We start from the raw sequence: 14,469 nt of genomic DNA, 5'->3' as shown, positions 1-14,469 counted from the left end.
TTTTCCTTCTACGTGACTTTACCGAAAGAACCAAGAAGTCTGTTCAAGGCTTTGTGGGGGACCTTTGTCTTTGTGTCGCGGTGTCCACGGTAGCGAGGCGACGCTGAGACCCTCACCTGTGTCTCCTGGAGCTGGCGCAAGCCCTCCGCGCGTTGCCTGCGCCGTGGCGGCGGCCTCATCCCCGTGGGTCGCGATGCGCTGACGTCCCCGATCCTCCTCCTCCTCGTCGTCGACACTGCCGCCGCCTGCGCACGGTCAATGCAGTCGGCACGGCCCGTCCCCTCGTCGTCTTAAGCGCGATAAACGTCCCGTGGAATTTGAGTCACGTCCCCACCCTGTCATTCTCTTCGTATCGTCGACTGAAATAAGACGGACGTTTGGCGAGAATTGTTTGCCAATGTTGGTGTGAAGGGCACGGCAATTCACCAATATTATCAGGTCAGATAATCATTGAACAAAAGTATTTTTTTTGTAATATACCGTATAGAACTTTACATAAACAGCCAATTACCATTGTTGGTCTACTTCCAAAAACATCGAATTATTTCAGTATGCGTCCGATCACTTTGTTTAGTCGTAGGCCGCCAAGACTTTGCATGTTTCGGTAAAAAATAAAACCTTACAGATGTCCCAGGAGAGTACAAAATCCCAGCTCAGAACAGAGGTGGATCCTAAGCAAAGAGGACATCTCTTAACTTGTTGCTCGATAGTCCACTCACAGTCGTCGTCAACAGAAACAAAAGATAAGAAAGAAAAAAACTTCGGCGCCAAATAATTTTCGGCGTAAATTTCGTCGACAAAAGTATTTTTTTTTAAACTGCACCTGCGCCAAGCAGGGCCCTCTCGTGCCACGGCCGTGTCCTCCCAACATCGCCCGGCACGGGCACCTTCCCACTGCGGCCAGCGCGATCCAGCAGCTTCATGCCGTTGATGTTGAGCATGGCTGTGCGCCTCCGGCAAGTGGCTGTGCGCCTCCGGCAAGTGGCTGTGCGCCTCCGGCAAGTGGCTGTGCGCCTCCGGCAAGTGGCTGTGCGCCTCCGGCAAGTGGCTGTGCGCCTCCGGCAAGTGGCTGTGCGCCTCCGGCAAGTGGCTGTGCGCCTCCAGTCGTGCAATCGTTGTCGGAGAGAAGGGATCCTGGGCACCGTCCGTGTGCGTCTGCGCGTGTGCGCGTCCGAGCGCGTGCGTGCGCGCGTGAGTGCATCCGAGTGCGTTGCTTGTCACATGCACTTTCACTGTGGGGATTGAGGACTTCCAGGAGGCCTTGATAATTAATGAATTCGTCCGTGCTCTCATTACAAAACTGACATAACGCTGAGGCTCCTCTGATGCGCGCACAGGGAGACCTCATCATGGTTACGTGGCTCATGTTGCGTTCGCGTGTGTATTGTCACCGGCGCCGACTTAATAATGACGGTGGGTGTGATGATTCATCACCACTCACCCTTCCCGGCTCTTCCCCCAGAGATTCTAAGAACTGTCACAATGCTATTGGAGGATGAGATATTTTTGAAATATCGAAGTGAATGGCAGCACCTGTGCTCGGGGTGATGTGAACGCCATCACGTACATGAATAAACGAACACGTGGATTCTTACGCACGCTCTGTAATGCATGTTATCACCATCTTATGAATCAATATCAATAAATGAATCGATTAATAATTGACCTGTAATGCACAGCCCTTTATCAATACGCTGCTGGGTGAGAAGCTTCCCCTCACGCCTTTCAGTCACGGAGGTTGTCAGATCATACTTCACCACACTGGTCACTGCGGGTGCCGTTAAACAGGTTCATATATCGCTTGGGGTAGCAGGGTTCATGGCGCAGTGCGTGACGTCCTCCATGAGCTTAAGAATTGGTGTTAAAGAAATGACGCATCATTACACCCCGTAAATAAGGCCAATTATTTACACAGGAAAGTGTCACTGAGTCTCAATGCCATCTTTCAGAGGAAGGTCCTGCAATCTGATGTTGGGCCAAATTGACAATGAGGAAGCGTTTGGCTTGAAGGAGAGAATGGAGAAAACCCGGAGCAAAACCCCACACACGAGTGGGAGTGACACTCAGCATTGCCATCCCCTGGCTATTTCCAAGTCCTGTAGTCACGCGATGAACCCACACATGCAGAGGCAAGCTTCTCTGCATGTGTTCATGCATCCTAGGCAACCGAAACGACTTTGAAGCAATGGAGAAGACCACTGGTAGAGAGTATATGGACGTCATTCACCGCATTTGGCACTGCATACGCACGTAGAGGGGATGAGGAAATTCGGAACGCAGAGATTCAGACGGGTGGCTAGATAAGATGGAGAATTTATTCAAAGCGACGACACCAACACAAGACGGCAGACAGTGGAAGCCGTTCAAGTCAGCGCTATCGTCGCTGCTGAGTGGATGCAATGGAGCTTAAGATGCGACTCTTACTGGTAGGGACCTCCTGGTTACACCAGCCCACAGGGGATTATTGTGTCCGTTGTGCAGGGAGGGGCTGGGTGGGGAGGGAGGGGCTGGGTGGGGAGGGGAGGTTGGGGAGGGGCTGGGTGGGGAGGGGAGGGTGGGGAGGGGCTGGGTGGGGAGGGGAGGGTGGGGAGGGGCTGGGAGGAAAGGGTGGGGCTGGGTGGGGGTGGGAGGGGTGGGGCTGGGTGGGGAGGGGCTGGTCACCCCGTGGTTCCCTTACAAAACTCAACGTTTAACCTACTCACGCCGGCTTGTGCCCGCCCTCACAGTCGGACATATTTGCGAAATACACCACACCGCCGTTGACCCTGGCCATTGACCGAGAAACCCAACGTTCCTACCAGCTCCCTCCGCAGGAATGTGTTTAGACTGGGCCACGCGTGGTGGATTTCATCCGAGCAATGAGAGAGCAATTGCCACTTGCTAAATGCTCCTTAAGACATTCCGGTCAACGATCAGAGTGGCTCAAACAAGCAAACGCGTTTGGTGATGAACTCCAGTGGTGGCGCTACGGCAAAGCGAAGCAAGCAATCGCTTGGGCCCAAGTAGCTCAGTCGGCTCTTAGTTCGTGAATAAAGTCGGGTTGAACCAAATTACAGCTCATTAAAAAAGAGAAAAACTACCATTTAAAAAAGGGTTGCTTGTGTTGCAATCGAAACGTCATATTCTATCATTCAATTTATTTTATTCCTACGTGACTTTACTGAAAGAACCAAAGCGTATCTCATCTCTCTCTCTCTTCTAAACCTCCGTTGTTGTGTCTCTACATCTGTAAATCCACGTCTGTGTGTGTGTTCTCCCATTTGACTGAATCTCCATCTGGCTCACGAGTCGTTTGTCACCTCACCCGGAGTTGACAGCACAACGTGGGGGAGCCTCCACACCGAGCTCAGTGCGCTTTACCTGGTAAGATACACAAAAATGTTTTTTTTGTTTTATTTGCATATTGTTCTTAAATGATGTATTTACCTTTCATATACTCTGCACTCCGATCGTGTTGTTGTATTGTTTGTGGTTGTAACGTTCTAACATCTTGTAAAAAAAGGGCGTTCTAGCTCATCGGATTTCTCCAGCATGAACACACATTCTGATTCTGTCTCCTTAAGGGCGCCCGATGCACCAGCACCACAGCCTGGGAACGAACTCACATTCGGCAATAATACAGCTTTTAAAAGTGAAAAATATATATATACATCGGCAACGTCTCGTGAAATGTGGCCCTTCTTCACAGCACAATGGAGACCAGCTCAGTCTATAAAATCACGAGCCGTGGGGCTGGCTGGGTTTTGGGACGCGACTTGGAGTGACGCGTGTTGGGTTCCATCTCCCGGCGAACTGACACCGAGCTCGCAGTAAACTCAACACCGCACTGCGCACTCCGCCTACTCAAGTGGCTTGCTTTCTTGTCATGTCGCAGGCTTAGAGGGCATTCATTATTCACGCCGCCACACCCGTCGTGATGTCAGGATCGAGGTGGGGCGAGTGCCGTGAAGTTCAAGGCGGGCGGACGCCTTGAACCTGCGAGCGGATTGTATTCCGCGTTGAAGAGCAGGAGCGATGCACGCCAATGGGTGAATCGTGAGCAAAAAAAGTCAGGGGTAGAGTTTGTGGGGCGAAGCATGCTAACCAACCAGGCCTACAACCCAGGCGTCGGCAACCAAAATAACAAATAGAGACAATTTTTTTCGAATTTGGTAAAAACAACCTTAGTATTTCAAGAGCCGCAATGCAATTTGAATACGAGACCTGTGGTCTTTCATGAATAACGTCAACAAGCAGTCCCTAAAGTGCCGCAGGTTGCCGACCCTTGCCCATGGTAACTCTGGACTCATGGTCAACTGGACTTCCATGGTAAGCTGGACTTCCATGGTAATATTTACTTCCATGGTAAACTGGCCTTCATGGTAAACTGGACTTCCACGAGGACCTGGACTTCCATGGTAAACTGGATTCCCATGATGAACTGGTCTTCCATGGTAAACTGGACCCCTATGGTAAAATGGACTTCCATGGTAAACTGGACTCCCATGGTAAACTGGACTTCCATGAGGATCTGGACTTCCATGGTAAACTGGATTCCCATGATGAACTGGTCTTCCATGGTAAACTGGACTTCCATGGTAAACTGTATTCCCATGATGAACTGGTCTTCCATGGTAAACTGGACTCCCGTGGTAAACTGGACTGACATGGGGATCTGAATTCCCATGGTAAAATGTTCTTTTTTTGTAAATGGACTCCCACGGTAAACTGGACTCCCATCATCAACTGGACTCCAATGATGAATTGGACTCCCGTTGTAAATTGCACGAGATATTTTTTTCCACACCATTATTCACGAATGTGTTGAGTTTGTATTGTCATTCGCGAATGACATTGGTAATGACGTCACGTGTAAATGTCTAAAAAGCTCTGATGAAGTCATGATCGCGTCACTAACAAACACGTTACATGACGTCACATCAGGAGCGTGCATGGCCAACGTCACGCACTCGACGACGTCACGCCCACCCCCCGTTAACATCAACGTCCGCTGGGAGAGAAAGAGAGAGCACCGTGCGTGATGACGTCACGAGCCGACGTCTCCCCACCGCCCCTCCCGGCGTGATGGCGTCACCGGCGGTACAGTAAGGTGACGTGACCTCGTCACGCCGTGTTGTGACGGGTGACGTCATCGGGCAACATGGCGGCGCGCATGGCCGCACGTGTGGCGGTCACGGGTCTGAGCCGGGCGGGAGGAGGTCGCAGCCTCCTGGGCCCCGCGGCGCTCCCCGTCCGCCGCCTCTGCAGGTGCGAGCCCCGGGCTCATTGGGGGGCCCCAGTGTCGATTGTGGGGCGCCCCAGTGTGGATTGTGTGTGGGCAAGAACGAGGCAAAACCTAGCCCCAGAACGCTACCACACTCATTCACATTTTTTGTTTGTTTTGTGATTTCACGAGTTAAGGGCCCACTGAACTACGTAGCTATTTTTTTCAGAAGCGACCTGGCAGTCACGAGTGATATAGCTCAGCGAAGTGGCTTATCGTGTGGACATGTGTCGCAGCCACATACTGTACTCTTAAGCGGATGTTTTTGTTAAATGTGGAGGGGGAGAAAACAGGAGGACCTGGAGAAAAAACCTCCACGGGGATCACGGAGAGAGAGACACGCAAACTCCAAATATACAACAGGCATCGTCAGGGTTGGGATCGAACCCCACACCTCCTGTATACCGAGCGAGGTAGTTAACATCTCGACACCGTGAAACTCGCTCAATGTTGAACTGAGGAGGTATCTCAGCCGCTAAGTGAATGCCCCCCCCCTACCTCCCCCCGTGGTCTAAGCTATTGGTGGAAACTCCGCATTCATGTGGCGGGCGACACCGTATGTGCAGGGTAATCACGAGTGACTTGCCACACAATGGTTCTCGTTTTTCAGGGTGCTTCAAAAACATGTTAACACTTAGGAGAATTTGCAACAATACCACGAAGAAATGTGCCTCCGGGCTCTGGAGACCACCTGGAGAAGATTCCAGGCACGTGTGTTGACAATGATGGCGAATAAGTGGAGACTCTGCCTTTTTGAAGCAATTAACATGACATTTGTTATCATGTTACAGTGTATTATCCGTTCTTCCATTAAAAACGATTGTCGCATATAAGTGTTAACACTTTTTTGAAGCCACCTATATAGACATTTCGCGCGATGATGTGATGAATCATTATACCCACGTTGAAATCTCCACAAGTGGCCGGGTCATTACGCCCTGGTGGCGTGGAGAGATATCAGGCACGTCAGGTCTGTGCCGGCCTTCGTCAGGTCTGTGCCGGCCTTCATTCGGTGCTTGCAAACGGCACTTGCACCCATCAAGTCCAGCAAGGTTATACGGTGGAACGTATTTGGTTAAGGGGTTGTGTATCCTGTGCATGTGCAGTGTTTGGTCTGTGTACGGGTCTTGAGTACGAGATCTTCGGGAAGGTGTACGTATGTGCAGCTACTCAGCTCAATGGGCTTCACTCGGGAAATCAACTTCTGATTCTGTGCACAGGTCTTGGAGTAAGGAGGAGTCGGTGTGCGTATCTGTACACATCTAAGTCTAGATTGAAAACTAATTTCCGTAGAACTGATTTTTTGTGTTTAGTTTGTCCTCCGCACCTCCGATTAGCACGGTTGGCTACGTACGCTGCGAAAGAAGTTCCTACGGTACATACAAGGTTCTGTATGCGCGTGCATGTGCGTACACGTCCCCTGGGCGAGGTCTTGTGGTTTCAGTGTCTCCCCGTGCGCCGTCTCTCGTCACCCACAGGCCGTTGAGCGGCGCCAGCCCGTCGGACGACGACCTCTACGAGAAGACGACGGTGACGATGCTTCAGCGAGACTCGCCCAACACGATGTTCGTGGACAGCTACGGCCTGCACGGGTTCACCGTGAACGGCAATCGCGTGATCGGTCCGTGCGCCATCATCCCCCATGCCATCATCCAGTGGAACGTGAGCACGCACCCCCCGGCCGTGTCTGCGAAAAAGAGCTTTATAGCTCATCGGATTCCTCCAGATAAATGTTCTGATTCTGACAGAATTTTGCAGGGGGATTTCTTCTCGCCCTTTGGTTTCTCGCCACCACAGAACATTCCAGAAAATGGAACTGGTTAAGTGTCCCAATCCAGGTCCCGAGTCTTGTCAGTCAGAATGCAAAGGATTAATAATATATTTGATATTTTGCTCTTCTGCATTGGTGGAGAGCCCCCGTGAGTAACACGAACATTTTGGTTTCTTCACTCAGGTTGGAAGCTGGAAGGATATCAGTGAAGAAAGCTTATCATTGTTTTACCTTCTGGAGCCCCGAATAGGTGAGGATTCAACAAGTGAATGAAGAAATCGCTCGAACCCTTCCTTGCATTTACCTTAAGTCGTGATGCCTGCTGTTTATTACATTTTGCAGTCAAGTGTTTCTCCGCTGAAATGAGCATTGAGGTGGGGTGCACATCTCTGTTGGTGGTCCAGAGCCAGTAAAGTAAATTCTACATTCTAAAAATGGCAAACGATCTTTAGGGAGGACCACTGTTGACTCTCCACGAAGTGGCACTCATTTTATGAACTCGGATGGTAAGCTGGGAGATTCAATCCACAGCCAGAGTTTGAACTCGCAAGCTCATGATTGCAAGTCTAGCATTCCACCAACAGCTCCACCTGGCCACAGTCCAGATATCAGAGCAATGTTTGTTAAAGCCAGAACCCTTGCACAATTCACCCCGACCTCAAAAGAGCCTAACTTTAGACACTCAGCATCATCATCACCACCAATGGCAGCTCCTATTTGCAGATCCCATTTACACTTTTGTGCTCCATTCTACTCCCAAGTCTCTTGCCCGGTCTTGGCACGGAATGCCCAGCGTAGTGCCGCGTGTCGCGCGGGTGAGCAGAAATCCTCGTGTTGGGGACGGGCGACCGAGTGGAGCGTCTGGACCCGCAGCTGCTGCGCTTCATGACGCGGCAGGGAGTCGCCGTGGAGGTGCAGGACACGGTGAGTGCTCGTGCCGGCTTTCCCTCCGACTGTCACCGAGTTTCTACCGTCGTAATTTAATGACGCTTTTCAAGCAAGGTTGAAAGCGTTATGCGTTGCCGTAGTTTCTAAAGTACGATACACTCCACCACCCCCCCCTGTTATTTAAAGCAACATTTGGGTAGGGGGCATCTTAAAGTCTGGAGAATACACGTTTTAATCAACGTTGTTAAGAATCATATTCCAGGTGACAATTCCAGATAACTATTCCACTACCACTCAGAACACAGACAACTGGAAAAATCTTCTAGAAGAAATCCCCATTTTTTTAAGCAGCACGTTCATCGTGACGTATGGGTCAAGAAGGGAGTGCCACACAACCGTCACTTAGCATTGTTGGCTGTGTACGGTGTGAAAGAAATTCAACATGTCACCGACACGTAGTTGCGAGAACGGGACGACTTATGGTGGTGTCGGGGGTTTGGCGGCACACGGCAGGACACGACTGCAAGGAGGTTGAGCTTGCATTCATTCATTTGCAGCCTAAACCTAAAATGAAATTACAATTTGGGGTAGTGTTGTCAAAACCAGTTGGTGACACCACCAGAAAAAAAAATGCACAGCACGTATTCATATCGAGGCCCAATTCCTACACGCACCTCGGCACTCACACACTCTATGGCGCCGTGCAGGCCATGCATTCACAGCCGTTCTAGCTAAGGGGAAAGCTATGCCAGGACTTTCTCAGGGCCCTCCTGCAATGGTTGCGATGCACGCATCGTCTTACGCGACAGTTTCCTGCGGCACAAGCACACGTTCCCCCAAGAAACGCTCTCGTCACGGAGCATAAACCATCATGCGAACTCCGGTCATCCTCGCAGCGGCGGCTTTTGGCGAGCCATTGAACAAAGACGGTTACCGCATTGCGCGCTTTTAGATGCGCTTCTGCGGCCGTCTGGAACGCTCTTCCGATATTAGGAAGCCACTGGAGCTGTGCACTTTTTATCTAGATTGAAAACTAATTTCTTTAGAGCTGCTTTGTGTTTAGTTGGTTCTTCCCCGCACCTCTGATGAGCACGGTTTGGTACATACGGTGCAAAAGAAGTTCCAACGTATGTACACGGACACACTTCTGATCAGTCTCGTCACCTGACCAGTAAAACTGGAGGGCCCTCCTCGCTGTTCTTGTGACACGGACAGAAACGTGGCCTAGCGGTGCTCGGCCGCGTTGAGGTTCGCGGTTTGAAACCAGCGGCTGGCCTGAACCTATAAATCGGTCAAGTGAATCGATTACTTTAATAGTCAAGAGCCCAAGTGCTACTCGTGGAGCTATATCTGTGTTGACCGTGCTCGCCACTGAGAGTCAAGGGAGTGGCACATCGCTTTATGCAAATTCACTTTGTGTGACTTCGCTGATATACGGCCAACCATTTTCTACCAAAAAATTCACGATGCATTTTTCAACTCGTGCGGCTACGCTGTCAGATCATATTGTACGGTTTTGGATTTCGGTGGTTGTAGGATGTCCAGCGACTAGTGTTACCAATCCACTACGCACTCCACACCGTTTCCCCCGCATGTGCCTTGCAACACTTTGTAGAGTTTGACAGCAGGTTCAGTTCAACACAGATCACGAAAACTATCCCCTACGCAGAGTGCCCCTTCCTCAGCCACCCGATAGCGACGGTTGCTCCTCCACCACCCAAGAGTCGCTCATCCACAGTGCCGCTACAGGTTGAGAAGAGGAAGGCTGAATGGGCCTGTGCTTGGGATTCTCGGGCGTTGGGAATGGCTCCACTCAAAAAAAAAAACACCCCTTCATCCATCGTCACGGTGTCCCGCACGGAACTCCCCTGAAATGCACGCCGATGCTTCAAGAAAAATAGCTACCCCCTGTTGCATGCCGCCCAAAACACTCACAGCCGGTTGACGGGATGGAGCCCACAGCTGTATGTACGTGCTTATCGGGAGCGGAGGTTGGACTGTTCCACTTTCTCCGACGCTGCGTTCCTCCATCTCCTGATGCGTCGTCCCTGCATTGAGCTGCCCACCTGGGGTGCAGTCTCGCACTCAATAAGCCCCCAGTCTCCGTGCTGCTTTTATAGTGCTACCCCCCTTACCCAGTGACAGTCCCCCTGTCTAATGGGTAATTGAGACTTGACAGTCATTGGCTCACCTTGTGGAATGTCGGTCCATTTAATGAGAACCGAATGCCCGTTGGATTGCATGGCGTGCTTTTCCAATCACCATTTAACTGGAGCCTCTCGTACTCATTGTGTCTGTGACTTGTCAATCATCAGTCTCGTGCTCAGCTCAGACCGGTTCTCTGGCTGCCCTCTAGAAGCTTGTCAACAAGTTTTTGTCTCTTACATTGAACTACGTTAAATGTGGCTAAGGACGGGCATTCGCGCACGGCGTAACATTCGTAATCGCGTTATGGAAGACGGCTCTTCACAGTGCCGCAGCGTCCCGATTACAAAATAGATTTTTTTAAATCCCCCCCCCTCCCTCCGAAGTTTGGAAACGCTAATTAATTTCCGGGACGTTTTGTAATCCAGTCGATATGGTAGTGCCTCCATCAGCTCAGAGATGATTAGATAATGTGTGTTTGGGTTAACTCGCGTAAATATAAATGTGTCGTTAAACCCGTCACCACCCGTCACAGCCAAAAAGGTTTGTCACATAAACAAAACATGCCATTACAATACCAGTCCAGCACACCGGTGTGTTGGAGAGTAAATCCATTGTAATTTATGACCACGTTAACCCTTCCCCCCACCTCTGATCTTCGCATCTGATTGGCTAACAAGTGATGACATCACATTTACCCCCTCCATTTAAGACCGAAACAGGAGGATTTATCCACAAATCTGCCTGTTGCCTGATGATACTGGTTGTAATTACTGGCGAAACGTCGTACTCAAATTGTAGTTGTGGGTTTACTCTCCAACACACCCGTGTGTTGTACCGGTACCGAATTGGCACGTTCTGTTTACGTGACAACCCTTACTAATTGGCTGTGTCGGGTGGTGGTGTGTTCAACGACACATTTATACATTTACGCGATCTAACCCAAAAAACCTCTAATATGGTTAATATTGGTCGCGAAAGCCTCCGTGTTTAAAGCGATGATTCTGTGACTGGCTGTTGGCGCCCCCTGCTGCCCCTCCCACCCCCCGCACCGTGCCGTGTGCTGCGTCCAGGGCCACGCGTGCTCCACATTCAACTTTCTCGTCAACGATCGCCGCCTGGTGGCTGCAGGACTCATCCCGCCCACGCAGTTGGCGTGACCCGCGGTCGACGTGCGGCAAGGAGGGGGGGGAGGCCATGGGGAACCGCGGTGGCTAGGAGATGTTAATTCTAGGTTTGAAGCTTTCGTGACTGCAAGGATTCATACTCTTTATTTTTTCGGTGAAGTCACGTAGGTAAAAAAATAAAAATTGATAAAAATAAAATAATAAAAATCACGACGTTTCGGAGGCAACACAAGTCTCCGTCATCAGGTGGGACCGTCACAGCCAGATTTCCTGTATCAAGTTTAATTTCATTTTTTTATCTACATGACTTTGCCGAAAAAACTAAGAGTAGGAGATGTTAACTCCCTCGCCTGATATGCAGGCGGTCGTGGGTTCCATCTGGGGGACCCTGATGCCTGCTGTGTATTTGGAGTTTGCGTGTATCTCTCTCCCAGTGACCACGTAGATTTTCCTCCCGGTTCTCCGGTTTTTCCCCTCCACATTTAGAATCGATGTTGCGTTTAGAGGATTTGGCTGCTATACATTTCCACGTGATGATAAGCCGCTTCATTGAGCTATCATTTGTGGCAACCAGGTCGTGTTTGAAATAGAGCTGTATAGCTTTGTGGGCCTTACCTGTTAATTTTTTATATATATATATAGAACGCTGCATCACGCTGTTGGTCTGAGCCAGGTTAATTTTGGCGGGGGGGGGGCAGGGCTATTTATGGTGTACGGGGCCCCCCCTCTTTGTATTTTAAGTTAATTCCCTTGACTGTTTTACCAATACCCATGCCCCGGTGCCACACGGTTATTTCAGTTCCGGTTTTTAAACATTCATGTACAAATTGTTAAGCTAAATCTATCAACGGTAAAAGGAACAAAACTATTTAAAGTTTGGAAAATAACTTGGAGTAACACATTGTGCTCCTTTGGCTCAAATAACAAAATTACACAACAATAATTTTTCTCCGTATATTTTTTTGGGGTCTCTCAAAAGCGGAGGGCCCGGGTTGCAGCCTCGAAGGGCCAGGACTGCGATAATCCGGCCCTGGCTGCGGTATCCAACCTGGGCTTCATTGTAAAGGAAACGATCCTTGTGTGGAATGCGGGATAATACAACTGTCGATTATCCGGATAAAACTAAAACACGGATACATTGCAAACACACGTGTGAGTTAGGCTATGAGGAGGTATTCGTTGGTTACCTCTGTATAATGGGGGGGGGGGGGGTGAAGACATAATGCATCGTCTCAATTTATTGCTTCTCAAAGTGAATTGGTTCACGTGTTTGCTGTCACGTGGGCACCGAGTCTCTGACGACCCCCGACGAGTGTGGAGCGGCTGGCAGGTCAACCGGCGTGCGCGCAAAAGAAAAATGTTTCACAAGCAGCACGGTTCATTCACAACCCAGATAGTCTGCCCGCGGGGTAATCGACAAGTTGACTGTGCGTGCTACAAGCATGCGTGCGGGACGTCGCGTTCATGAAAATGTGCGGCGTGTCGATTTGAGCCGTCGAAACGCCGCGCGGTAGCGTGTGCCGAATGTTTACGACCCAAAAAAAAGCGACGACTGTGAACGGTGGTGCAGGAGTCTCGGGGAGTTTTGCGGTTTATGGATGGAACGAGTCAAGGAGCTCATCTCTGGCCGATGTTTGACTTTGAAACGAGGAGGAAATGGAGGTGATTAAAATATCTCTCGCCACACGATTACCTGTTATGCATTTTTGGTGAGGTGACGGTGTGTTGGATTGTATTCGTGTTTGGCAAGATCTTAACGTATGATCACTTTGCGTATGTATGTTGAACTTCTTTCACACCGTACATAACCAACCGTGCTAATCGGAGGTGCATATACAGTATGTGTGCATTATGGAGGATGTTTACTTTGTGTCCTTGCCATGCTCAGCAAACTCGGGGGTGGGGTGGGCCCACACATTGACATCTTACCCACGCGGTCTCCCGCAAAGATGCGTGTTGAGTGTTTTTTTTTAATTTGTGTTGTGTCGAGCGTGAACATTTAGACTCGTGGTTGCCATCTGGGTTTATGAATTAATTAGAACATTCTTGAGTTGTGAGCACGTGAAGGTTCAGCCGGTGGCGGCTCGTGGCTATGGTTTGAGGAGGCTCGGGTTACCCGTTGTTAGGGTGATTCATTCGCAGGTGTAACGTGAAGGCATCTCGTGATGGTGCTGCATCAGTGCCGGGCTCCCACCACGCCAGTTCTCCAGAAAGAGTTTGTAATCGACATTGTGGTGGTAATGCTGAGGATGCAACTGCCGCGTTCCCGATTCCAGTTACTCTGTAACCTTAAAAGAAAACAACAACAACATTAGATAAGGTCTTATTTGCAATATTCGGTCCCGTGGTTCAATCTAAGTTTGACTTCAACATTGTATGGGGAAAAAACCCCCATTAATAACACACCTTTGGATAACAAAAGCTAACATAATGTAAAATTGCACTTAAGGTCTGAGTGAATAACATAATCAATTCTCCAGAATCAGTATTAAGTAGTCACCAAATATTAAATTCGTCATAGATACAAAAACAGTTTCGACAATGTTAACGTTTCAGCAACTCGCACATTCTGAATGCCCATGCGGCAGCTGTGTTGGCCCAGTGGCACAAGAGCAGCTGGTAGAAGCATTCGTGGATTAAACTGCTTGTGTTTAGTTGCCCTTTTAGTGTTAAGTTTGTTGCGCGGTTGGTTACGTACGGTGCGAAAGCAGTTCAACACATGTATGTATAATCAGATAGTCCGGCTGTAGACACCCGTGGAAAAAACCTCGCTGGGTAGCATGACCCCTCACTCTAACCCTAGCACCCAAGAATGATATCCCGTCCGTGCTTCCTTCGGTGAATTGGGCCCCGTCACCCACAGCCCTGAGCTGCCGGGGCTCCGGTTGCAAACCCGGGAGGAGGAGGAGGTGGGAGGAGGAGGAGGAGATGGTGGGAGGAGGAGGTGGTGGGAGGAAGTGGTGGTGGGAGGAGGAGGAGGTGGGAGGAGGAGGTGGTGGGAGGTGGTGGTGGTGGGAGGAGGAGGTGGTGGTGGGAGGAGGAGGAGGTGGTGGTGGGAGGAGGTGTTGGGAGGAGGAGGTGGTGGTGGGAGGAGGAGGTGGTGGTGGGAGGAGGAGGTGGTGTTGTGAGGAGGAGGTGGTGGTGGGAGGAGGTGGTGGTGGGAGGAGGTGGTGGTGGGAGGAGGAGGTGGTGTTGGGAGGAGGAGGTGTTGGGAGGAGGAGGTGGTGGTGGGAGGAGGAGGTGGTGGTGGGAGGAGGTGGTGGTGGGAGGAGGTG

At 50.3% G+C, this 14,469-nt stretch overlaps 1 protein-coding gene across 3 annotated transcripts; it reads left to right on the top strand.

The window, feature by feature from the left end:
• Positions 1-2,205: 2,205 nt before the first annotated feature.
• On the top strand, positions 2,206-11,378 carry NDUFAF3 (NADH:ubiquinone oxidoreductase complex assembly factor 3). 3 transcript variants are annotated; one of them, XM_078874173.1, is made up of 6 exons: positions 2,206-2,426; positions 3,289-3,363; positions 6,742-6,925; positions 7,218-7,284; positions 7,858-7,958; positions 9,860-10,730. In XM_078874173.1, the coding sequence occupies exons 1-6, from the start codon at positions 2,395-2,397 to the stop codon at positions 9,977-9,979; spliced, it is 579 nt and encodes a 192-aa protein (XP_078730299.1). In that variant the 5' UTR covers positions 2,206-2,394; the 3' UTR covers positions 9,980-10,730. The 3 variants fall into 3 exon arrangements, with proteins under 3 accessions (XP_078730299.1, XP_078730300.1, XP_078730298.1); XM_078874174.1 differs by lacking the exons at positions 2,206-2,426; positions 3,289-3,363; positions 9,860-10,730 and adding exons at positions 5,097-5,247; positions 11,141-11,378; XM_078874172.1 differs by lacking the exons at positions 2,206-2,426; positions 3,289-3,363 and adding an exon at positions 5,097-5,247 and having other exon boundaries at positions 9,860-10,720.
• The last annotated feature ends 3,091 nt before the right edge of the window (positions 11,379-14,469 follow it).

Source organism: Lampetra fluviatilis, chromosome 38 (genome assembly GCF_964198595.1).
Source record: "Lampetra fluviatilis chromosome 38, kcLamFluv1.1, whole genome shotgun sequence".
Lineage (NCBI taxonomy): Eukaryota > Metazoa > Chordata > Hyperoartia > Petromyzontiformes > Petromyzontidae > Lampetra > Lampetra fluviatilis.
This window is presented reverse-complemented; position numbering and strand designations above follow the sequence as displayed.

Excerpts from the sequence above, each read along its gene's own strand:
- NDUFAF3 (XM_078874173.1), top strand. The coding sequence starts at position 2,395 with ATGCAATGGAGCTTAAGATGCGACTCTTACTG. Across the intron at positions 3,364-6,741 it reads AGCTCAGTGCGCTTTACCTG|GCCGTTGAGCGGCGCCAGCC; the intron begins GTAAGATACACA and ends CGTCACCCACAG. Across the intron at positions 6,926-7,217 it reads ATGCCATCATCCAGTGGAAC|GTTGGAAGCTGGAAGGATAT; the intron begins GTGAGCACGCAC and ends TTCTTCACTCAG.